The 21,543-nt window shown below is 40.3% G+C and overlaps 1 protein-coding gene across 7 annotated transcripts in view; it reads right to left on the bottom strand.

Annotated features, from left to right (window-relative positions):
- nfixb (nuclear factor I/Xb) overlaps window positions 1–18,330 on the bottom strand; it is a 151,869-nt gene extending 133,539 nt beyond the window's left edge. Inside the window, exons 1-3 of one of the 7 annotated variants that reach the window (XM_074696808.1) lie at window positions 18,173–18,285; window positions 17,316–18,064; window positions 6,938–7,021 (exon numbers count right to left, since the gene is read on the bottom strand). In XM_074696808.1, coding sequence (XP_074552909.1) covers window positions 6,938–7,021; window positions 17,316–17,318 — 87 coding nt within the window. In that variant the 5' untranslated portion in view covers window positions 17,319–18,064; window positions 18,173–18,285. Of the gene's footprint in view, window positions 1–2,160; window positions 2,431–6,937; window positions 7,022–17,315 lie in introns of those variants that run through there. The other 6 variants (XM_074696812.1, XM_074696815.1, XM_074696824.1 and 3 more) reach the window with 6 other exon arrangements.
- Window positions 18,331–21,543: the final 3,213 nt, after the last annotated feature.

The raw sequence follows: 21,543 nt of genomic DNA, 5'->3' as shown, positions 1-21,543 counted from the left end.
CAATCAGTGTTTATTCTAGAAAATTCATGCTGCTTAATAGAAGCTTTTTTTAGTCAGTTTTCTGCTGTGGATGTTTTTTTTCTGATTGCAAATCAAAGTCCTCGTTGGAATTGCAGGCTCCCAAATAAGATCTGAATTCAAATCTAAAAAAAAATACCTGTAAATTATCTCACACACATTTGTCTGCATATTTTACACTCATGCAATCTATTCCATTTTCCCTCCTAACTCTAAGTTTTTGTCAATCACTTTCTTCTCCTCTGACTTGTCAGTCAAAATACCATTCAGCCTGTAAAAACCTCTTCAATGAAAAACTGAATTAAAAGAAAACCACATAAAAACCTCCCTTCCTTTTCTGGTGTTAGAGAAAGGATGCGTTCTGATCCCCGGCTAATAACATTTTGAAATAGAAAGCAGACTTGACTTGTGCCCCACTCTCCAACGTGCTTTTCGCCTCTGGTTGCAGGCGTTTGGAGGCATGTGAAGGAAGGAAAAAAAAAAAGAAGTCTTTTAAGGAAACCACTGTAAAAATCAGGAATGAATTACACATCAAAATGCACCTCTGGCAGTCCAGTGTCAGATGAAGCCAATGAGGGATAAACAAGTCTGCTTTATGAGAGGGGGAGACTTCCAGAAGCTGTAAAAAAGGCAGGTTTCTGCCACTGGATGGTTTCAACTAAAAAAACCTTAAAGACCCTTGAAAACAGGAGCTTCACCTCAAGGACAACTTGATGAAAGCAGACCTTTCATTTTCTGACTTCAAATGATTTGAAACACACACACTGGAGGACAAAATGATGTGTTTGAAATAAAGAGTGGAAGTGTGTATAAAGGTTGGAAAAAGAGGTAAAACTGAAAATTAAGAATAAGTGATTTTCAACTCTGAAGGAGAACACTTTTGCAGAACTTTTTGTATCAAGCTGTATGCTCCGAAGTTGTGAAAGCTTCCAAAAAAAAAAGTATAAAAAATGCACTCTCCTGCACCTGTGTCAAGTCGTAGCTCTTGTAAACTTTTGCCAAAAAAATGAAGTTTTAATGCCATAAATCAGTCCTAAAGTGGAGTAAAAAGCGTGTTTAATTCATTCTTGAATTTAAAATACAAGTATAGCTGCTCGGCATTCACTTTTTAGGCCCTTTTTCCTACACTAGTATCCACGTTTTCTTAACAACGGAAGAAGAAAATATGGAATTTTAGAAATAATAATAGAAACAGCCTTATATACAGAAGAAGAAGAAGCTTACATTGCTTTGCATAGTTTTGAAAAGTAAAGGGGTACAAGTGTGAAGAAGTGACATGAAGCTTTTTCAAAACAGCTCTAATTAAAAATGGATTTATTTTGAAGGCTTTGTCCACACTCAGATACCCTATGCCCCAGTTTATAAGAGGGGAAAAGGCAGTATGAGAAAGAAGAGGCCGAAATATTCCTATTACGCATGTCAGCACGTGTTGCATTCAGGTGCAAAACTTGCGAAACAGTCATATGAGGTGCAGCAGAAGTCCAGAAATATAAACACTTTTTCGAAGATGCAAAGTTTCTAATCTTATCAAAACTGAATAAAAACACACACTTTTACACACTCTCTCTGTCCCTCACACACAGGGGTGCGCGCATACACACGCGCACACACCAGCTCCACTGCCTCACTCCTCCCGGTCTCAGCTCCACATGAAAGCAGCCCCTAAAGGCGGCGGTGTGCGCTCTGCAACTCCTGCAACCCGGACGGACACAAACTTTTTGAGCCTCGCCACGCTTGGGGGAAAAAAAATATCTAGCGGCAGGAATATGACTTTCCACTACGTCCTCTCTATCTGTCCCCCCCTCTGCGCTTCTGCTTTCCCCTCCTCCTGCAGGCTTCCCCTCCTTCTTTATATGAAATACATTTCGGGAGAAGCGCCATTTTACTCTCCTAAAAACCATGTGCGGTGGAAACGCGCAAGGAAAGTTTCCTGCGTCACAAACGCGCTCCGAGGCGGGACGAGCGTCGGAGAGATGAGGTGAATCTTTCAGAGCAAGTCAGAGAGCAGAAAGACGAAGACAACAAATAAACACATGTGAAACAGCAGATAGAGGCAGTGCATCAAAAAAAAAAGAAAGAAAAAAAAACCCGGCGTCCCCTTCACTGCCCACCCAAACGATGAGAGAAGAAAAACTGATTTACCTGTGTCAGGCAGTACGGGGAGTACATGGTTATTTCAGAGAGGAGATTTGGAGAGCTTATTTAAGTTGGATGGAAGCTCGGTATAGTGCTGCATTGCATTCGCTCGCCGTCCTGTTTCTCTCACTCCATGCTGCTGCAGCTTACAGTAACCCCGCCTAGAAAGTGAAAGCTTACACAAACTTTCAGAAAAAAAACTTTGTCTCCCTCCCCTCTCCTCCTGCAGGACTTTTTACCGCTCTACTCTTTTTTGGAAACGAATTCTTATGAAAAGGCGGCAATTTTTTTTTTAACTCTAAAAGCAGATTTATCGACTCTGTTGTTGCAGCGCTGGCTCAACTTCTGACTTTTCGAAATGGGATGAATGGTTCTTTTGATGAATCTTCGCTGGCTGTCTGACGCACCGCACAGAGCAGTCTCTGCATTTTTCACAGGGCAAAGTCATGTTTTTGTTGCGTTTCCTGACGCGATCATCCCGTGCAATTGATGCAAATGGGTCAGAAGTGCGCGCTGAAGTTTGCAACTTTTACATTTTCCGTTAAAAACACGTAAACGCAAAAAATGGGGGAAAAAAATCCTCTAATTTGAATTATGAGTTAAGAAAACACTTTTTGCTACTCTCGTATTTTACTCATGAACAACTTTAATAATGTCATTCAATGCAGAAGCCGCGTCTCAGAGCGCAGTGTCAAGTTGCACGACTTAAACACATCCTGCTTTAAGCATTTCAGCTCTTAAGCTAAAGTTTGCACGGGCTTAAATACTTTAATTCATTTGCAGGCATTTTGAATCAGCGCATTATCTCATCGCTGCTGCAAAGTGAAGACTATTTATTTACTGAACCAAATTTGACCCAGTCTGGAAGCCACAACTGTAGTTTGGAAAACCAGTGAAGTGAGTCCAAACCAAACAGTCGCTGCTGCATTCACTGCTCAGAAGAAAACGAGCAAACAGACATATATAATCACAGCCTCTGCGCTGTATCAAAATACTAAATCATGCTAAAATGGGGTGTGAGGAGACAGAAGCGCTCTGTCACGCTCAGACACAGGCAGTGGAGAATGATGCACGTATCAGAGCCTATAGGAGTCATGAAATATGAAACCCCTTGGACTGCATCCGGAGTGTGGGACGGGGAGAGTTCAGTGGAAGAGGAGTCATTGTGGAGAGGCGGAGGTGAAATTTTAGGCCTGCCGTTTGGAGTCCCACAGATTTACGAGGCCTGCTGCTTGTGCAGGTCTACCGCAAAGCGAGACAAAGAGATGTGGGCTCCGTGTGGCCAATTACTGCACATACACGCGCGCGTGGAGACGCGAGCCGGCGATAACGCACAGGGGAGAACGTGCGCATACCCCACAATGCAACACTGACACACCCCTCTGACCTCTTGAAACAGGCAGGTGTATTTTCTGCATTTAGGAGAGTCTCTTTGCAAACTTTTGCACAAGAGTTTATTAAAAGCAGCGCGAGTGCAAAAGGTTAGAGCGCGTGGTTAGACCAGGATTACCCCCCTCTTCCCTCCTCCTTTATAGACTCGACTCGCATGCAACACACGCAAACACTCTGCCTCTGGCGTGGCTCCTTAAATGAGCCACACATTTAGTGGTCTGTGTGAGTAAATCTCTCATTAAGTAACACATGGTAGAGCCATATGCTTTGCTTGGTGGGTCTGCTGCGGCTCGGCGTTTTCACACGCCTCGAATATACATATTTACCACTGCTGGAAAGGCTTCAGCCAGCCGCGCCGAGCGGTTCTACAGTTGCATTAAAAGACCATCAGAGGACTCGATGTGTTAGTATTAATGCTCCTTTACATCAGGGGAGCTCTGGGTCTTGCAAAACAGGTTGCTCGAGGATGACAGAAAGAGGAAAGTTGGCCTGAAAAGATCCCAAGTAGAGTGATGCCACACCTGGCTGCAGGAGGAGCTCCCTTATGAGCGTTGATGGACAGGAAGTGAGGGCTGAGGCCAGTGCACGTGCAGAGCTTTATCCCAATGAGTGAGAGTCAGGGCCTCATTGGGGTCAAAAGGTCACAGCACTGAAACCCCTGAACAAGCTGGGTCTTGAATTGAATTATTACACTCATTTTTCTGATACTGTCCAAAATCTGGATTTCTGACAAATCTATTGTGGTTGCTCTGTTTTTGTTTGATTTTTTTCTGGTGTGACGATGACATTTTTTAAGGAGTCCCTTTCAGACTCTACTACAAGTGATGCAAGTGAAGAAATGGGGACAGTGATTCCTATACCTCATCCATTAACAGATTGTTGATTATGTCACAACACTCATCACTCACAAATGTGAGATTTTTATTTAGTTGAATGTTGATTAAACCCCTGCAGAGCCAAAAAATAATAATAATACTGTAATCCAGCTTAAATTAAGTAGATTTTCATAGGTTTGTCTTTGTATTTCAAAGTTTGTACTCTCCCTCACGAAGGCCTGAGGATGGACTTTTATGAATAAAGTGAAGGAGTCTGTGTCTGGTGACTTTATTCTCCATTTCAAGCTTTATTTTTCCCCTTTGACAGGCAGAACATTAAAAGGAGGAAGATATAGACTCAGTCAGGGTGAAAATCTCAAAACTGGATTGGATGTACAAGCAGAGGGTGCTAAGAATTTAAGTGTTGACAGAAATATCTTCATAAGATGGAGATTTTTACCTCACTTGGCCTCTCAGAATCCTTCAAACAGAAAAATATGACTAAGCTTGAAGTTTATGGCTCATATCCATGCGTTCCAATATGCACTTGGGAAAAGTCATTCCTTTTATTTTAGGAATAAATCTAGTCAATCTTTATTTTTCATAAAGTTTGACTTTTAAGTTTAACAAAATATTTCAAATTAAAACCTGTTCAAGCCCAAAATTTTCCCTGCATAATAAGTGCATGCATTTAATTCTTTGGACCTCTTTAGTACATAATATGTTAAAATAATATGTATGATTTATTGTTAGATTTTTGTGTTTATTTTTTTATTATTCTATATTATTTAATATTATATCATTATTTTCTCTTTTTTTATATTTATTGTAATTTATTCATTATTCTTCTTCCTATTATTATTATTATTATCATTAGTAGTAGTATAAGTAGTATTTAATATTCTTATACATTATTTGATTTTAAAACTTAAATTAGCTAAAAAACAGAAGTTAAAAAAGAAAGAAAAAAAACAGAAAAAAAATCTTTTGGTAAAAAATACGTTTTTCATTGGTTAAGGTTGCACAAAATACATGGGGCAAATGCATTATTAGCCATCCAGACCAAAGATGCTCTTGATCCAGGCTGTAATTTTTTTTTTATTTCATAAAAATCAGCTTTCTTGGCTTGGTGTGTATATGGTTTCCCGTGTTTCTGCAGCCAGCATCAAGTGGAGTCTCCAAGAACTGCAGTTTCTAGGTCTTCCAGGTTTCATATTTTTAGATGAGAGCTAATGAGAGAATAAAAATGGCTTCCCCTATGTGGATTTTTTATTTTGTTGAATGAGAGAGTTTAAAAAAATTGTAAATTTGTAAAACTTTCCAAAAATAATCAACAGGACGAAGAAAGTCTCAAAGTTATATTACAACAGATCTTCTAGGCCTAACAGCTAGCGTGCGCTCTATTAAAACAACACATCTGTAGTGCCATAAATATCTATAAAATTACTACAGAAAACGAGAGGTCAAAGAAATTAATGAAAAAATCCTCAGACTGACAGCCCTTGATGACCATCCTTTCTGGCACACCCAGGATTTCATCAGCTAACCCACGTCACCACTTCTGTGCAGACGTATCCCTGCCCTGTCTGATTGGACCTGTACACATTCAGTCTGATTAGTAAAAATATCACTCACATAAGTTTCGACATGGGCATATAGACATGAGCCATTGGTCCATTGCTTGGTTTGAACAGTAGACCTCATGGTGAGAACCTGGAGGTGGACACCCTCCTGTGGATGTTTTTGAACTCGCTGCCCCTGGAACCCAATCCCAGCTCCACTGACACGTCTTCCTCCACCCCCAAAAAAGTCTCCTTCTAACAGCCGTGCTACTCAATTACAGCCATAATGGTTCATTTCTGTACCCCGAGACACACAACACACTGTAGCAACCCAGATTCTCTGTGAGACTTGGCTTCAAATCTTAACTCTGGGAAACAAAGCCTGTAGCCTAGAAAACTGGCTCCCACCTCACTAACAATCACATTTTCAGTCATCCACAGACCCCCCACTATTCCCTCTAATTCCCCCCATCCCTTCTCTGCTGTTTTTATTACCATTGCATATCATTTCAATCACTGGAACTCTAGTTATGTCTCTGATTGAATTTCACTTTTTTTTGCAGAAAAAGCTGTTTGCTCTCTTTAACCCTGTGCTTCTTTTTGGTTTTATACGAGCAGGCACATTATCCCGATCACTTTCACTCCCATGAGGCAAGGGCGCTTCAGCGAAAGTTGCAAAGTCCGTCCCTTTTTCCCCCTCTCTCTCTCTCACACACACACACACACACACACACACACACACACACACACACACACACACACACACACACACACACACACTTTCTTTTTTCTTATATGTGCGTGTGGAAATAATGATTGTAATGGTTTGCAGCTGAGTAGAGGGAGCTGTGAATGACATTATGATTGCGGTGCAATTACCACGAGCATGAAAACAGACTGTCAGTCATAGTAATGAGTAATGACTCAAATAACACATTTAATACCAACACATGTAAAAAATAATGAAAAAATAAACAAAAATAATAATAACACATAATAATAATAGAAGCATACCCTGTATGAATCTGATACTACAAAGCATTCAGGCATCCCAGGACCTCTGGAGGGTTCTTCGTTCAACAGAAAGGTTTCGGTTGCCTGAAATGTAACACAACAGTCATTTATGCATTAGTGTGCAATGTATTTTGATAAGGGGTCATAGCAACACATAAAAAGCTAGCTGCACGACTGTAAAGGCAGACTTTGGATTTAAAATAACACCTCGTTCTACTGCTTATTTATAGATTGATTATCAAGTCACACCTCCATCAGATACACCGGTTTAATCTTTAAATTCTGCACATGCTCACACTCACATTCTCTCTCTCACACACACTCATACCCACACAGAGTTGTGGGTGTGTGCTGCCTGCCTGCACCCATATGCTGCTAGGCCTGAGGCCCGGCCCTGCCAGTCACCCAGCACTTGAATGGGGAGCAAAGTGTTTAGCCGCCGTCCCTGCACACAATCCTCCAACACAATGGCACTTCCTGTCCCTGCTGTTTCACCTGCATGGTCACTTTTCTGTCACAATTCAGCACAATTCATTCACACACGCACACACATACACACACATATACACACTCACATGCGACACACATTCAGGCCAGGCAGGCACATACAGGGGCCATACATCTCTGCTGCTAACACAAGTTTTTGGCTGCTCTACAGGCCCTACGCTGCATTCACTGATAGATGCAGCTTAAGTATTTATTCTAAGTGTTTGTTTCTATTCAGCGCAGTTCATTTGTATGCTGTGGGACACGCCAGCATAGACTTGGGCTCTGAATGAGCATCCATTGCAGTTTCTGCTGTCAATTGAGGCAGTCGGGCCAGACAACATGGACAGGAGGGAACCACAGACTAGGATCTGGATCAGGGATGGGAGTTCTGCCTGGTTAGCTGGCCTGTAGCTATTACTTTTAAGTCCAAAACTACAACAAATTGGTTTTTTCGCCGGGCTAAATTTGAACGTCTGTTTTGGAAATCATCTAAACCTGTTATACGAGGGCTAAAAATGGCGAGGTTAATGAAAATAACTCGGTGAGTTGAGGAAGTTTCACTCGTGGGAGCTTTAAGTTTCTTGATGGAGGAAAGGAGAGGGATTAATCCTATTTTCCAGAACTTAACGTCCTCATTTCTGAACATACTGCAAGCAGAAACATGCACTCAAAACAGGAACAAACATTGCTCATAGCCAGCAACGAAATGTAAAGTTACACCATTTAAACTGGCATGAGAGGTAAACAATTTTTTTGAGATATCCAAACAGACATTAAGTTACTTAAGTATCTACATATGCACTAAAATACACACTCACTCAGTGACATGAGATTGCACTTGAACAAATACATGCGCAGACCCATGCATAAACACACAGCACTATAATAAGTCCCAGACTTGGGCTCACCGAGCTGCGGCTGGAGACACAGGCTATTCATATCCCTGAGAATGAGAGGTTACAGCCCAAGTCTTTTCCCTTTCCCTTTCCATGTAACAGGAAGAGCATCTGTGTGTGTGATTTCACCCCACGTTTGTGGCAAAAGGTCGAACAGGCGCATGATTAACACAAGATTAACGTTGGTTTTGTTTGAAACAGCCTCATCTGCTTGCAGTAAGTTTAGCGAAGGCCACATGAAGCGTTCGCTTAATTACACAAAGTTAAAATTAAAGTCATCTGAGCGACTAAGAAAACACATCTCGTCGCGTTAAGGCTCAGCATCTGACCTCTGGCCTGTCATCATTAATATGTGGTGAAACACTGGAGGAAAACCATTTGAAACCATTTGTCCCACTAAATGGTGCCCTTGTCAAGCTCCCTGGGCTTTTTGGTTGAGCTCTTAAACTGCCCAGACCAGCTGAAGGATATATTTTACTCTGTTAGTGATCACAGAGCGGCACAGAACCAGGCGCAATGCTAGTACTAGCTGCAGCTAAAAAAATGATTGACTTACAAATTTATTTTGCCTAGAGTGGCCGATCACGTTAAAAAGAAACTCATCTCTTTTATTGGATTTCATTCATTCTGACCAAATCTCTCTTTATCTCCATCTCAAAACCTCAGAGAAGCTACATCGTTTGTTTCAAGCTAATTGTTTGATGTAACTCCCTGCAGCACTGGCCTCTTTTTCCCTCTCTCTCAGTCGGTTTTATGGAGCATGGTATTCATTATGCATATTTGTTTCTTAATATACACATATATGCAGCATATGCCCTATCCACATGGCCAAGCAAAGCCTGGTGGAACTGTCATTTGACAAGCTCTAAAAATCAGTCAGATCTTAACAGGAGAGTGGAACAGAAATGTTTCTTGGATTTTATTGAGGGGAGATTGCAAAGAGTGTTTTTATGACTGCATGGCGTGACTTTTTAAAGACTTTTTACAGCTCAGGCCAAAGGTCAGGATAAGATGTGATATTCTTAGCCAATTGATAATGTCATAATTTGTTTGTCATACATTTTTTTTCATGTTTTTTTTTCCCTTCGATGGAGCTCAGAAGAATGTGAGTATCATACCTGTGAACAAGTCATACAAGTGATTATTTGGTATTTCTTGTAGCAACCAATCCGCAGCAAATGATTCTTCCCCTTCCATTAGCATCAGCGCTATAACACTACATAGTGTCTTTCAGCTCATTGTTGTAGCTTTCTGGCTCACATCTTTACAGTTTTGTTTAATTCTTCAGCTCTAGTCCTGTTGTCAATGGCAATCTGCGTCTGTTTGCAAAGAAAAGAGCTCTGAAATCCCTTGTTTCACTCCCTGCCCAAGACACTGTAAGCAACAAGCTAGTAAGAATAGTTTAGCACTTAGAAGCAAATATAACCTCAGTAAGTAGCAAGTGAGGAGGAAATCTGAGCAGAACCAACAAGTTTTGCCAGCTTGTTATGTATTTCAGTAATGTAAGTTTCATGTTAGCTACATCAATTTACAAGATAATATGTCCGTTATTTTGTTTTTCACTGACAAAAAATACTTTTTTCATTTTGACCTTTATCTTTGTTTTATCTGAAGGTAAAAAAGCTGTAGCATTAACAGTCCATGCTTTTTAATAAATGTTTATGCACATTCTCTTGCACAAATCTATGGATAATCGTAGTCTATGTCCATGATTTTGAATATGGTGTTCCTCAAGGAAGCATTCCTGGACCCCTTATATTCCTGCTCAACCCCTTAGGTCTGACCACTTATCGAAAAGAGGGCTCGGTCTAGGCCTGCCCACTTCTTGCCTCGGCCCAGCCAATCAAGCTGCTTTTTTTCATCTCTGTTTTAGCCCTGCAATTGTATGGGTTTCTGTTGTGGGTGAGAACATGTGAAGGGGGATCTATACGCCTACTGTAACGCTAAGTGCTATTGTGCTATGGCCCGTCCACTGCTATTCAAGTCCTGCTGTGGGTTAATTTCTGGCTACACCACTCCAAACACTGGAACTCTCTGCTTTTGTACATTAGACCAATAATCTTCCTCTTTTTTATATATATAAACTTAAGTTGTGAACAATCTTTGAGAAGTATTTTTTTTCCCACCATTTTATTTTTTTCTCATTTATTTTCTTCATTTATTTGCGGAAGTTATTTACGAATTCTTTATACTACATTAAAAGACATCTATACAGAAATTAAGTCTGGTAACTTTTCTACCTTTTACCTTACCTTTATGAAAAATATGCAATTGACGTACAAACTCCAGGGGAAACAAATAGTATAGACTTCAAGTTCAGTAGTGTTCAGCTTGTTTAACATAATGACACACTCAGCTAGCCTTACTCCACCACAAGAGAAAATTGATCCCTATCAACACTTCCAAGTTGTCTTACACTCTCAATGTTTTGTTCTCTGAATTTATAAATAAACATAAGTTTTAAAAAAGACCATTGGTGCCAAATCTGCCAACCTGAGCATAACAGAGAGACTCTGGGGAATGGGCTCAGTCACAGCACCAGAGATTGCTCACTGAGGAATTGTTCAGCACTTATTTTTCCCACTGAGAACAAATTTAAAGAGGGGGTATTGTGCTTTTTTTGTTTTATACTGTCTCTTCGGTGATACCGTCATAGCTTTGGCCAGTCTTCTAGAGGCTTGTTGAGGGATGGAGCTATGGGCAGACTTTGGTGTATTTGGTGATGTCGTGGTTTGAAAATTTGCATACATTTAGTTTGAACATCTAGCATTCTTACTTTATTTCCATGTTTTGAATAAAAGTAGAATACCCCTCTTTAAGTTTTCTTGCTTTTGAGAATTGACCGAAATCTACAGGTGTTAGCAGGCACCTGCTAAATTTTGGAAAGAGTCTGCTTTTCTTTACCTCTATTTAAACACTCTCTATGCTAAGCTAAGCTAATAAGAGTGTAAATAAGGAATCCTTTGAAGATATGACTCATGGTTTCAGCATTGGAGCGTGCTTCTATTTACTTTTGAGTTTCTGACTTTTGTAAGTGGTTTAAAATTTGCATCTTCTCTAAGAAACCTCTTTCTCTTCATGGAAATCTTTTGGGCCGTTGCAACACATTTCCCCTCGTTGGCCACCGTATGACTGGCAATTGTGTAACATTGCTCAACTTCGCTGCTTACTTCTGAACCGTGTTTGATCCTAACCCAAACAAGGTTGATAAAGATAGATGCAAGGAGCAGAGCCTGTATATCTTATAAGGCCCACCCTTTCCTGTCTATCTCATTTTCTTTATCATACACCGACACACAACCCACAAGGGCTTTTGTATTTCTGAACACAGGACCATGAGTTCAAGGTATTCTCACAATTACTGAATAACCACTTATTAGCAACCTCCTGATCTTTCCACTGCGGTGCTCTAATCATTCTCAGCATCAATTCAGTAAGCGCAACACTTTCCAGAACATCAGAGGCTTTCTTTTTCGACCGCAAACCATAACTGACATCCTCCCAGTCCCACTTCATTCAGCCTTAATTGTATCCTCATTCTTCACCTGGTAACAAGCTAACAAACCTGTGCAGATGTGGCAAGCACATCAAAGAGAGGGAGGGAGGGATGGGAGGGGGAACTTGTTTGTAGAAAAAAATGTGTGGGGGAATATGAAAGGGGAAATTTACGTTGTGTGAGTCCAAGCCAGCGCCACCTCAGGGAGAAATGCTGGAAAAATGTGATATTTTACACCTGCATCTCAGGAGGTGAGGAATGAGACAGGGAGCAGGGGAGGCGGTAATTAGAGGAGAGTGTGTGTATATGTATGTGTGTGTTTCTCTGTTTGTAAAGGATTTTTTAGTGTGTTTCTGGGGCTTGCCAGTGGTTCTTTTTCAGCATTCAATTTGGTAGGCTGTGTTCGATGCCAGATTATTAAAAATGCTAAACCTGGTTACGAATGCTATGAAAAAGTGTTGAAAATTTAAACAAATATGCTAATATTGTTTCAGTGATAAATAGCTGGCAAGCTCTGTTTAATGAATAATGCTATTGGCTCTAATTCCTCATTAAGGCCCTTAAGTGGAGAAGGGGGAGGAAATATACATGTATTGTTGTTGTGTTTTTTTATTTTTTTTTTGTCTTTTTCCAAATTAAACTCAGAAGGCAGAAGATACCGACACCTTCCCAAATTAAGTAGATTCAAATTACACGGTTACACAGCTGCTGTGCAGTCTGGGGTGTCTTCTGAAACCAATTAATGTTTGGGTTAAGTCTGGATAAAGTAATTGAGGCAGAGGTAGAAATGAGATGAAAGATAGCTGAGTGTTATCTGAGCTTGTTGGGACAAAGTAGGGCTGCGAAAAGTACCGAAAACTGTTCCTCTCTCTGTCTTTTCTCTGTCCTACTCTTGTTGTCTATCCAGTCATTGCAGAGACTTGTTACCTCCGCCAAAGAGGTTATGTTTTTGGGAGAGTTTGTCTGTTTGTCTGTGAACATAACTGAAAAAGTAACGAATGGATCTTCATAAAACTTTCAGGAAATGTTCAAAATGGGATGAGGAAGAAGTGCTTACATTTTGGAGGTGATCCGGATGACTGTCTGGATCCAGGACTTTTTTAAAAGGATTCTTTATCATTGTGAGATAGGGCTGATTTTACCATATGTGAGCCGGATTGCTTTGCAAAAAAGTACAAGACAAGGCCACAATGGTTTCTGACAGATGTAAAAGTACGATCCAGATCCTGGCAATATTCTGGATACTAAAATCTGGAATATGAAATGGATTCTGGGTCATCATAATTTTTCAACACTGTCAGTTAACAAATCATCGTACAAACCTGCAACTAACACTTAATTGTAGCAGACAGTCTGCTGAAAGGTGGTATAACATTAAAGTAGTAAGTGTTGTGAGACAATCACAATAAACTTGGTGGTCTGCACTCTCTGAGTGCTTTTCTAGTTGACAAATGAATCTAGTTTCATTCTACTCAGTTACTGTATGAAACATTGATAACTAGCTTATGTTTAATGACTAACCCATAGCTTTTTACTAACTGAACCTAAATTTCTCCCGCTGCCATATAAATGTGTATGAATATGGTTAACTATTACTGATGGCACCTGGTGTAAAAGGATATTTGGGTCTAACAGTGTAAACTACTTTGAGTGGTCAGAAAGGTTAAGAAAAAACTTAAACGGGCTGTGAGGACCATCTGGAAAAGCTTGTGTTTTTCTGGTATTAAGACTCCGTTTACCATAAGCACTTGTGATCCCCTGTTGTGAAGACATGACTCTTACCAAGTCGTACAATATGATAATTGTGTTGAAGCAAATGTAAAGAGGGCTGATCTTTCTTGATGATCTTTTTAACACTATGTTTCTTTGTTCAAGACTATTTTTAACTGGATACAACACAACAAGGTAATGTATTTATTAACAGTTATGTAACACTATTGTTTGAGGACGTTGTATGACAACACACAAACTCTGTAAACTCGAATCATACTGTAGTTTAGTAGCCAGCTAATAGCCCTCCTCTAACAGCACAACTCACAGCCAAGTGCTCTCAGACGTTTCAATAACTTGTAAAGTTAGTGAATCCTCGTTATGTCTAACCAGAGCACATCTAAAAAGCAGAGCTAATGTAACCTCACTCTTCATTTTATTGATAGACTCTCAAGTTTGAACAGACCACTGCAGAATAACTGCTGACTGTGGATTGGAATGAACATTATCACAAACAGCTTAGCTCGTGTTTTAGCCATTAGCTTGTGCTCTATCACTCTCCTGTTTAGTTTTCCCGTGCTCTTCTGTCCTTTTTCTTTTTGATTGACCATTACTACAAAATTAATCCAGAAAATTGTTTTTGGCGTAGTGTTTGGACTATGTGCCTTAAATAAATCCTGACGGATCAGACCAGAAAGCTGAGAAATAGCACATAGAAATACCCGACTTTGGCGCTGATAATCTATTTTTAATTTCTGGATTGTGATCAGGCATATATCTAGAAGTGATACTTTTCTCAAGATCACTTAGAAAATCCTCATAGTTCCTTTAATAAGTACAAGTCCTCTCTCTTTTTTTTTTTTTTTTACCAACTTTCCTTTCTAATGGGTAAAATAACCAAAAAGTTCAAGTTGGGCCATCTCTTCTAGATTTTTTCATACACTGAATTCTTCCTATATCTCAGTTTTTCAACTTTGCTCATGAAAGTGTATTGGAGCTTTTTAAAATTTATTTTTTTTAAAGTGGAAAAAAAATAAAAATCTCCCCCAATTTTTCACCCCCCACTGTACTGCATCTTAACAAAAGAAGTTGGGTGTCTTTAAGAAGTTAAACTAAAAGGTCAATGTAGCATGTGTGTGTGTGTGTGTGTGTGTGTGTGTGTGTGTGTGTCTGTGTGTGTGTGTGTGTGTGTGTGTGTGTGTGTGTGTGTGTGTGTGTGTGTGTGTGTGTGTGTGTGTGTGGTATTTTCTTCCAGGATTCAGATTACAGTTTTTGCGATGATTGGAAGCTACACTAAAATGATTAATGATTTTAATGACACACAGAAGCATTGAAAAAGCAATACAGCTAAATATTCCTATTTCCTAAACAAATAACTTATAAAACACAAGTTGCATTATGGGAGTTTTACAGTTTACCTCCTTTTGTGCCAGAGATACTAAATGTGAAGATATCTTTAAACAGATTTTAACCTGTTTTATCAAAATACTGGAAGATTGGGAGGAATAAGTCAGGAAAATGATTGGCATTTACGGTGGCCTATAGAGACCAAATATGACCTGTAGCTAACTGGCAAAGCGGCCAAGCTTTGACGAGATGTTACAATTGAAGATGTCTACAAACGAACAGTTTGTAGCACTTTTAAGCAAGATGCTGATGTATAGATTTAATAATACACTGCGTTATCTTTATATATGTTTATTTTTAATCTCATGAGAAGTTAAAGTTTGTTTTTTTCTGCCTTTCGAGAAGTAAACATACAAACTGCCACAGTTAAAACAGCTTAAAAACTAATTTGCCCCACAAACCCAGCTGAGCTCACTATTTACACTCTTTGAGCGAATATCAGAGTTTCCATGTTTAAAGCTTACACACCACACAAGCTATCACAGCCTGCTTGAAGTATTATTTATTATTCCAGGGAAATGTCAAGGCCAGGACAAACATAATGGCATAATATACTGTATACAGTGCGGGATGACATCACTGGCAGAGAGAGCCAAGAGGGAGATCACACAAGACTGGAAAAGTGCTTGCCTGATCACCACGAGGAAGTCAGCACACACACACACCTACTCTCTCTCTTACACACACACTCACAAATGAACATAAACTGTGCAGGATACTATTACCCTAACTATTCAAACAGCATTGTATGTTTACTGGATCGAGTGCCCCAGTACCATGCATCACATGCTGTTGACTGTGAGGAGGCGTCCATATGATAAAATAATTTGATTAAAAAGTGGCTGAAACATCTGATTATCTGTTGCTTTTGGACCAAACATGCATTATATTTACAGATTCTTGACAACCTGTCACATGCTTTCTGCTTTTTAACCACTTGTAAAAAGAATCCCCTCACCTGTTTTGCAGAAATACAAATAATTTCCACAGAAAAGTAAAGTCTGAGCGTTAATTTGTGTGTCAAAGACAGAGCATCAGCCCCAGGGGAAGCTAACGGAGTCCTGACTGATTGACAGATGCCTCCAGTGCATTCTGACTAAACTAACATGCAACTGAAGTATTTGGCACAGATTCTCCATATATCCTCTCCTCCTTAAAAAAAAGAGGTGAGTTGCTGCTATAAGTAGGGGAATAACAAGCTGAGATAATCCCATGTGAGGCCTGTCCTGAATTCTGTATCATTTTTACTGATGAGCTTCTTGGGCAGCTGCCATGTCAGCTTGGATGCTCGTAAACAAATAATTATTCATACTAATAATCTTCCATATTCATGTGCAAATAAGATCCCTTCCTGCTATCTGAGCAGCTTCAAGGTTGTATGTGGGAGGTTCTCCTAACTAAAGCCTGACTTGACTCATTTCATGCCAAAACAAGAATTTCTAAGGGTCAAGGATGTGTAAGCTGTACATCATAATTCTGTAAAAAAACAGACTTCTTATTACTAATCTTGAGACCTACATGCACCACATTTAAATGGATGTTTTCAGAGCCTGGCAGGGGTACATGTGCCAATTCAAACAAGCATACCTGCAGGGGTAAATGAGGATAAAAGTGAAAAATGTGATCAATATGGTTTTGAAACTTAAAGGTAAATTTCTTTTGCTGTAGTTTAGAAGAGAGCTGAGCGCACTTTCAGGCCAGGCTCTAAACTTTTTCACTATGAAGTCACTGGATTGATCTAAACTGCAAGGATAAATCACCTGCTTCATGAAGGAAATGGTTTAAACCTGTGCGTAATTACGCACGGATCAAATATGCACCTAACAAGGCACTGGTGGAATAAAAAAGTTCCATCCTCTTGCAGCCAAATTACTCACATGTCACTATGTAACCTTACAACGCTGCTTGATTAGCTGCTTACACTGTATGACATGCGATAGCGCGTATCATATATGCTGCTATTAATAGTGTACAGACAGGCCCACATAAGAGACCAATGCGATGAGAGGACTCGTGTTCTCCATGTGGATAAAACGGGTAAAGTGAGCTGGGAGGACTGGACACTGATTTGGCCAGGATGGTGGAAAGAAATGTAATGTGACCATTAAAATAAAGTTGGTAACAGCATTTTAAATGTACTTGTAATGTTTTAGAAAGGTCAAGTCTTTCAGTGTAAACTTTCTGGATAAACTTTCACCATGAGGGGTGTGACTGTGACAGGACATGAGACTCTATTTTGGTGACATTACCTACACAGGTACACACAAGCAGGTAACTTAGCCTATGTTCCTTTACAGTTCTGTCTATGCATCAATAAATCTACAACTACACTACATCTGACTGCATAAATGAACAAATTATTGGTTTACATAGCACGTACCATTGTGGTGTGTGGAGATGTGCCAACTCTCTCAAAGACCCATTTTCCACTCTCAAAAGTTCGGCTTCCAAAAAAAGTGTGTGGGAGAGAGAAAAGTGCTCGGTTCCTTGTTCAGCTGGGCCCTAAACCCAGCCCTGAAACACGGCCTGCTGCATGGTAAACATTTTGTTTTCTTTTCTAATTTGTTGTCAACTCTTCTTAGTCCACGCCAAAGAGAACAGCGCCGGATATTCCAAGAGCTCTTCTTCTTCTTCTCGACTTTTTCACACAAGGTGTTTGTGTTCAGGGTTCAGCTCGTGGTATTTCCATGAAAATCATCCGTGCTCGTGCGCTGCTGTCTCCCTCCCCCTCGTTCTCCAGTTGTCCCGGTACCGTAATGTCCACCGAGTTCTCGCGCTCTGCGCCACCGACACAGTCCCCGCCTGAGCCCGAGTGACAGAGCAGGAGTCTGGCTGTGCACACACACAGTAAGTAGCTTGCACTCTTTCCTTACGCGCTCACAGAATCAGCTGTTGCGCCTGCAAGAGGGGACAACGCCGCGCTTTCCCTCGCTGCATGCTCCGGTTCTGCTGGTTGGGAAAAGTACCGAGCTCCACGTCAATCCTGCGACCCCACCTGCTCCTCAGCGTCCCGGGAAAGTTGCGGAGAGAATGGCAACTGAAACAAAACCCACCATGTGGCGGAGAGGGAACTGAGCTGATGAGAGCAGCGGGACCTGGAGGGCAATGCCAGCCGGGACTGTTTGAAGGCTGAACAGAGTGACAAGGAGGCTGGATGAGCGATTCTCCGTGAAAGACACCGAGCAGTCAAAATAAAGTAAACTCGAGTGAAAAAGCGGTGCAGCTGCACGCACTCACCGGCTGGGACATGCGGTGTCCTGCGGCCGCGGCCGGAGAAGCGGAGCGGAGGGCTGGTGAATTATTAATAACCCGAGCGGTTCACAGTCTGTCGTGTGCAGTGAGTAACCAGGGCGGCAGCTGGGGGTTTAGAGGAATTAAATACGGGCTCAGAGTAAACCATGGACGCAGGGGATTAGTAGCTCTCACCGGCGAAAGTGTAGGGGCAGCTCGGGGCCGATGGAGAGGGCGGGAGGAAGCGAGCGGAGGTTCTTATAAACCCAAATATGTGTTTGTTTTTTAATTTTTTATTTTTTTGACTGTGTCAAATATAATAAAGGAAGAAAAAAGAAATGAGTAGGAGGCTTAATGTTGCTTAAAACACAGAAGAGTAAACGTGCTGTCAGTCAAAGAATTTGATCTCCAAAATGGTCCTTTACAGGAACCTGGATTGGGTTTTTTAAAAAGAAGTATTTTATTCTGTAAGGTGATAGGCTAAGCTCAAGTGGGTTTCACCTCTACAGCCATTATTTTTTATATTTTTCTGACAATTTACTGATCAAATCTGCATCAGTCCTGTGCTGAAAAAAGTATTAGAAGTTTAAATCTCCATATGTTTGCTATGTCACATGTCTGACTTAACAAAAAATACAAACACTGATGTTGTCTACCTCCCCTTGAAGACTTCAAACTACAGGTCTGTGAGAGGTAAACTTCACTTTAAGGGAATTTAATTAATTGTTTATCAAATAAATATCACTCCAAATAGTTATTTTTTTATCCAGGTGAACTTTGTTCGTCCGGAACAGAGCAGGTGCTCTTGGACAGAGAGGTTAAAAGGAGCAGGTGCACGACTCGTGGCCGGAGCTTGACCACAATATTTATTCAACAAAAATATCAAATTATCCCCAAAATGTAGATGGAATTACAGCAGCAGGGGGGACTGACATAGTAATGAATAAATTACCAAAAAAAAGTCACGTTTTGACCTTTTATGGAAAATGAAGCTCTCTACGGAAGTGCGCAACTGCAGACGTCACGCAATAAAATGATGAGCTCTGGCAAAATGGCTTCCACCTGCCACCAATTTAGGCTGTATTGGTTCAACTTGATCACTTGACAAACAGACAAATAAAAAGCTTATGGGCTCAGAGAGTGAGAGAGGGGCTGCAGATGAAATGTTGCGCTCAGAGGGAAGTTTGAGGACTGAATTCCATGAAGCTGCAATTTTCTACATTAGATACAGAAAGCAGAGGAAGGTCTTGCTTTCACACGGATTATAGATTATTATAAAAGAAACAGGACTATGAAAGACTGAACTTTTGATGAGGCGGGATCATTTCAATTTACTCTAAGGCCTATCAATATTTTTTTAAACCAAAACAGAAACGTCAGAGATCTGAGAGGATGTTTTTCCCCCACAAGGTTTCTTTTTAGGGACAACATCCACCAGCTAGTTTTCTGAAGAAACTGTATTTCACCATGACTTCTTTTCTAACAAAGACATAAAATGATCAGATTAATCACAGATTTTTGATTGTTATAATAGTTTCCTCTCTTTTCCTGTGATTAAAATCAGGAGCCATTTCAATTCATAGAAATAAAACTACAGGAATCATCCTGGTTTTATCGTAATTTTAACGTGTCTGTTCCAGGCCTTTGTGTTTCTTTCGTTTCTAGAAAAAGAAACACAAATTTACCTTTATGACAGGGGGAGAAATACGAATCTAATCTTTAAAAGACGTTTGAGGTCTTTTTTTAAATCAAATCATTAGAAACAAGGGTCAGCTGATTTTTTACATTTTTGGTTAATGATTGTTTTCTTTTCGATTTTGAATTAAAGTTTCAAAATTCGAGGATGAAATCTTCTCATTTTTGACCATCCAAGTCTCAACAACAGTCGGTATTAGTAGAGCAGCAGTGTGTAAGAGTGTGTGTGGCCTTCTGCAGAGCGCGGCCCGTGTGTGTGTGAGTGTGTGTGAGTGTGTATGTGTGTGAATGTGTGTGTGTGTATCAGTGTGAAAGAGTGACTCCTCAGGCCTGCAGGAGCAAAGTCAGCTGTTCATGTGTGCGCGCCTGCACCGAGGACAAACATGAAATAAGTGAATGCAAGAGAATGGATGGCAATAAATATTTTATAACAAACAACTAAGTTAAAATATCTTCATTTTCTAAAATACACAGTCTTTAAATCTCTAATCTCTGGATTTATTTGAGTTTCCTAAAGTCCTAACTGGAACCTAAACGCATTATTGAAATGTAAATATCCGCTAAGATGTGTCTAAATGCCCTAAAATTTTACTGTAAATTTATTTTGGTGGTGTGATATAAAATTTGCACTCTGTCACTTCTGAATTGGCCCTTAATGCGGTCTCAATAAGTTCTAATGAAGACGCGCTTTTCGCGCAGACAGCAAGAGTCATGAGGTGACCCTGAGGGCCACAGTCTCTCTAAAACCTCCATGACTTCGTTACTTAGGATAAAAATAAACAATGGTTGATAATTCAAAAATCAGTCTCATGTTGAACTGAACTCGTGTTATTGAGTTATAATTTCTGATATTATGCCAATCAACACAATCTCTTAGACTTCCAAACAGGTATAGCCTATAGCGCTGGGTTTGTGTGCGCACCTTTCTATACATTCCTCGCGCACCATACACACAGTGCTCTTTTCTTATAGTAGCTCGCGCTCGTTCGTAAACTTTTTTCCTGCTCGCGCGCTCCTGTAGCTATAGCCCACCGCCTCTCTCCCCCGGAGGTTCACTCAAACCGAGAAACAAAAGTTCCACCAGGCAACGGCCCGGCGAGGAATGCTGACCTTGGCACGGACAGTGGAACAGGGCCGGCTCACGGCCATTCTCTCTCATTTTCTTTTAGTCTGAATTAAGACGCATTTGACCCGCGCCAACTTCCAAGAGGTGCCACGGTGGTTACAGAGGCAGAGCGGAGCTATAGGCTGCAGCTGGCTTGCACCCACTGACCCTGAGAAGCTGCTAAAGTCTGAAAGAAGAAAGTGTTCTCATATGCAACCCCGATTTTAAGGTCATGTCAAACTCACCATGTCTTTGAAATGAAAAAAAGAATAGTGATTTCATTTCAACTGAAGATTCTCTTAACGAAATAATTCAGAATTGAAAAAATGACAAAAAGCGAATGAACTTGTGTCTTAAAAACGAGGAGATAGCTTTAGCTAACACTTATTACAAATGAACTTTAAATTACCAAAAGCAAATGGATTTATTTATCAATTTAAGTAGACAATGAATATTTGTCCTTAAATAATAGATTTTATAATGCTTGAGCTGATAATTTGGTGGTGCAATGACAGATTCGATGATGGATATTTTCATAGGGTCAAAACTGATTTGAAGTTTGAAGGAGAATTTATTT

Source organism: Halichoeres trimaculatus, unplaced genomic scaffold (assembly GCF_033239565.1).
Source record: "Halichoeres trimaculatus isolate MK-OKI-2021-1 unplaced genomic scaffold, fHalTri1.1 fHalTri1_scaffold_20, whole genome shotgun sequence".
In the NCBI taxonomy this organism is placed as follows: Eukaryota; Metazoa; Chordata; class Actinopteri; order Labriformes; family Labridae; genus Halichoeres; species Halichoeres trimaculatus.
The sequence above is the reverse complement of the archived record's forward strand: the minus strand, read 5'-3'. Positions and strand labels throughout refer to the sequence as shown.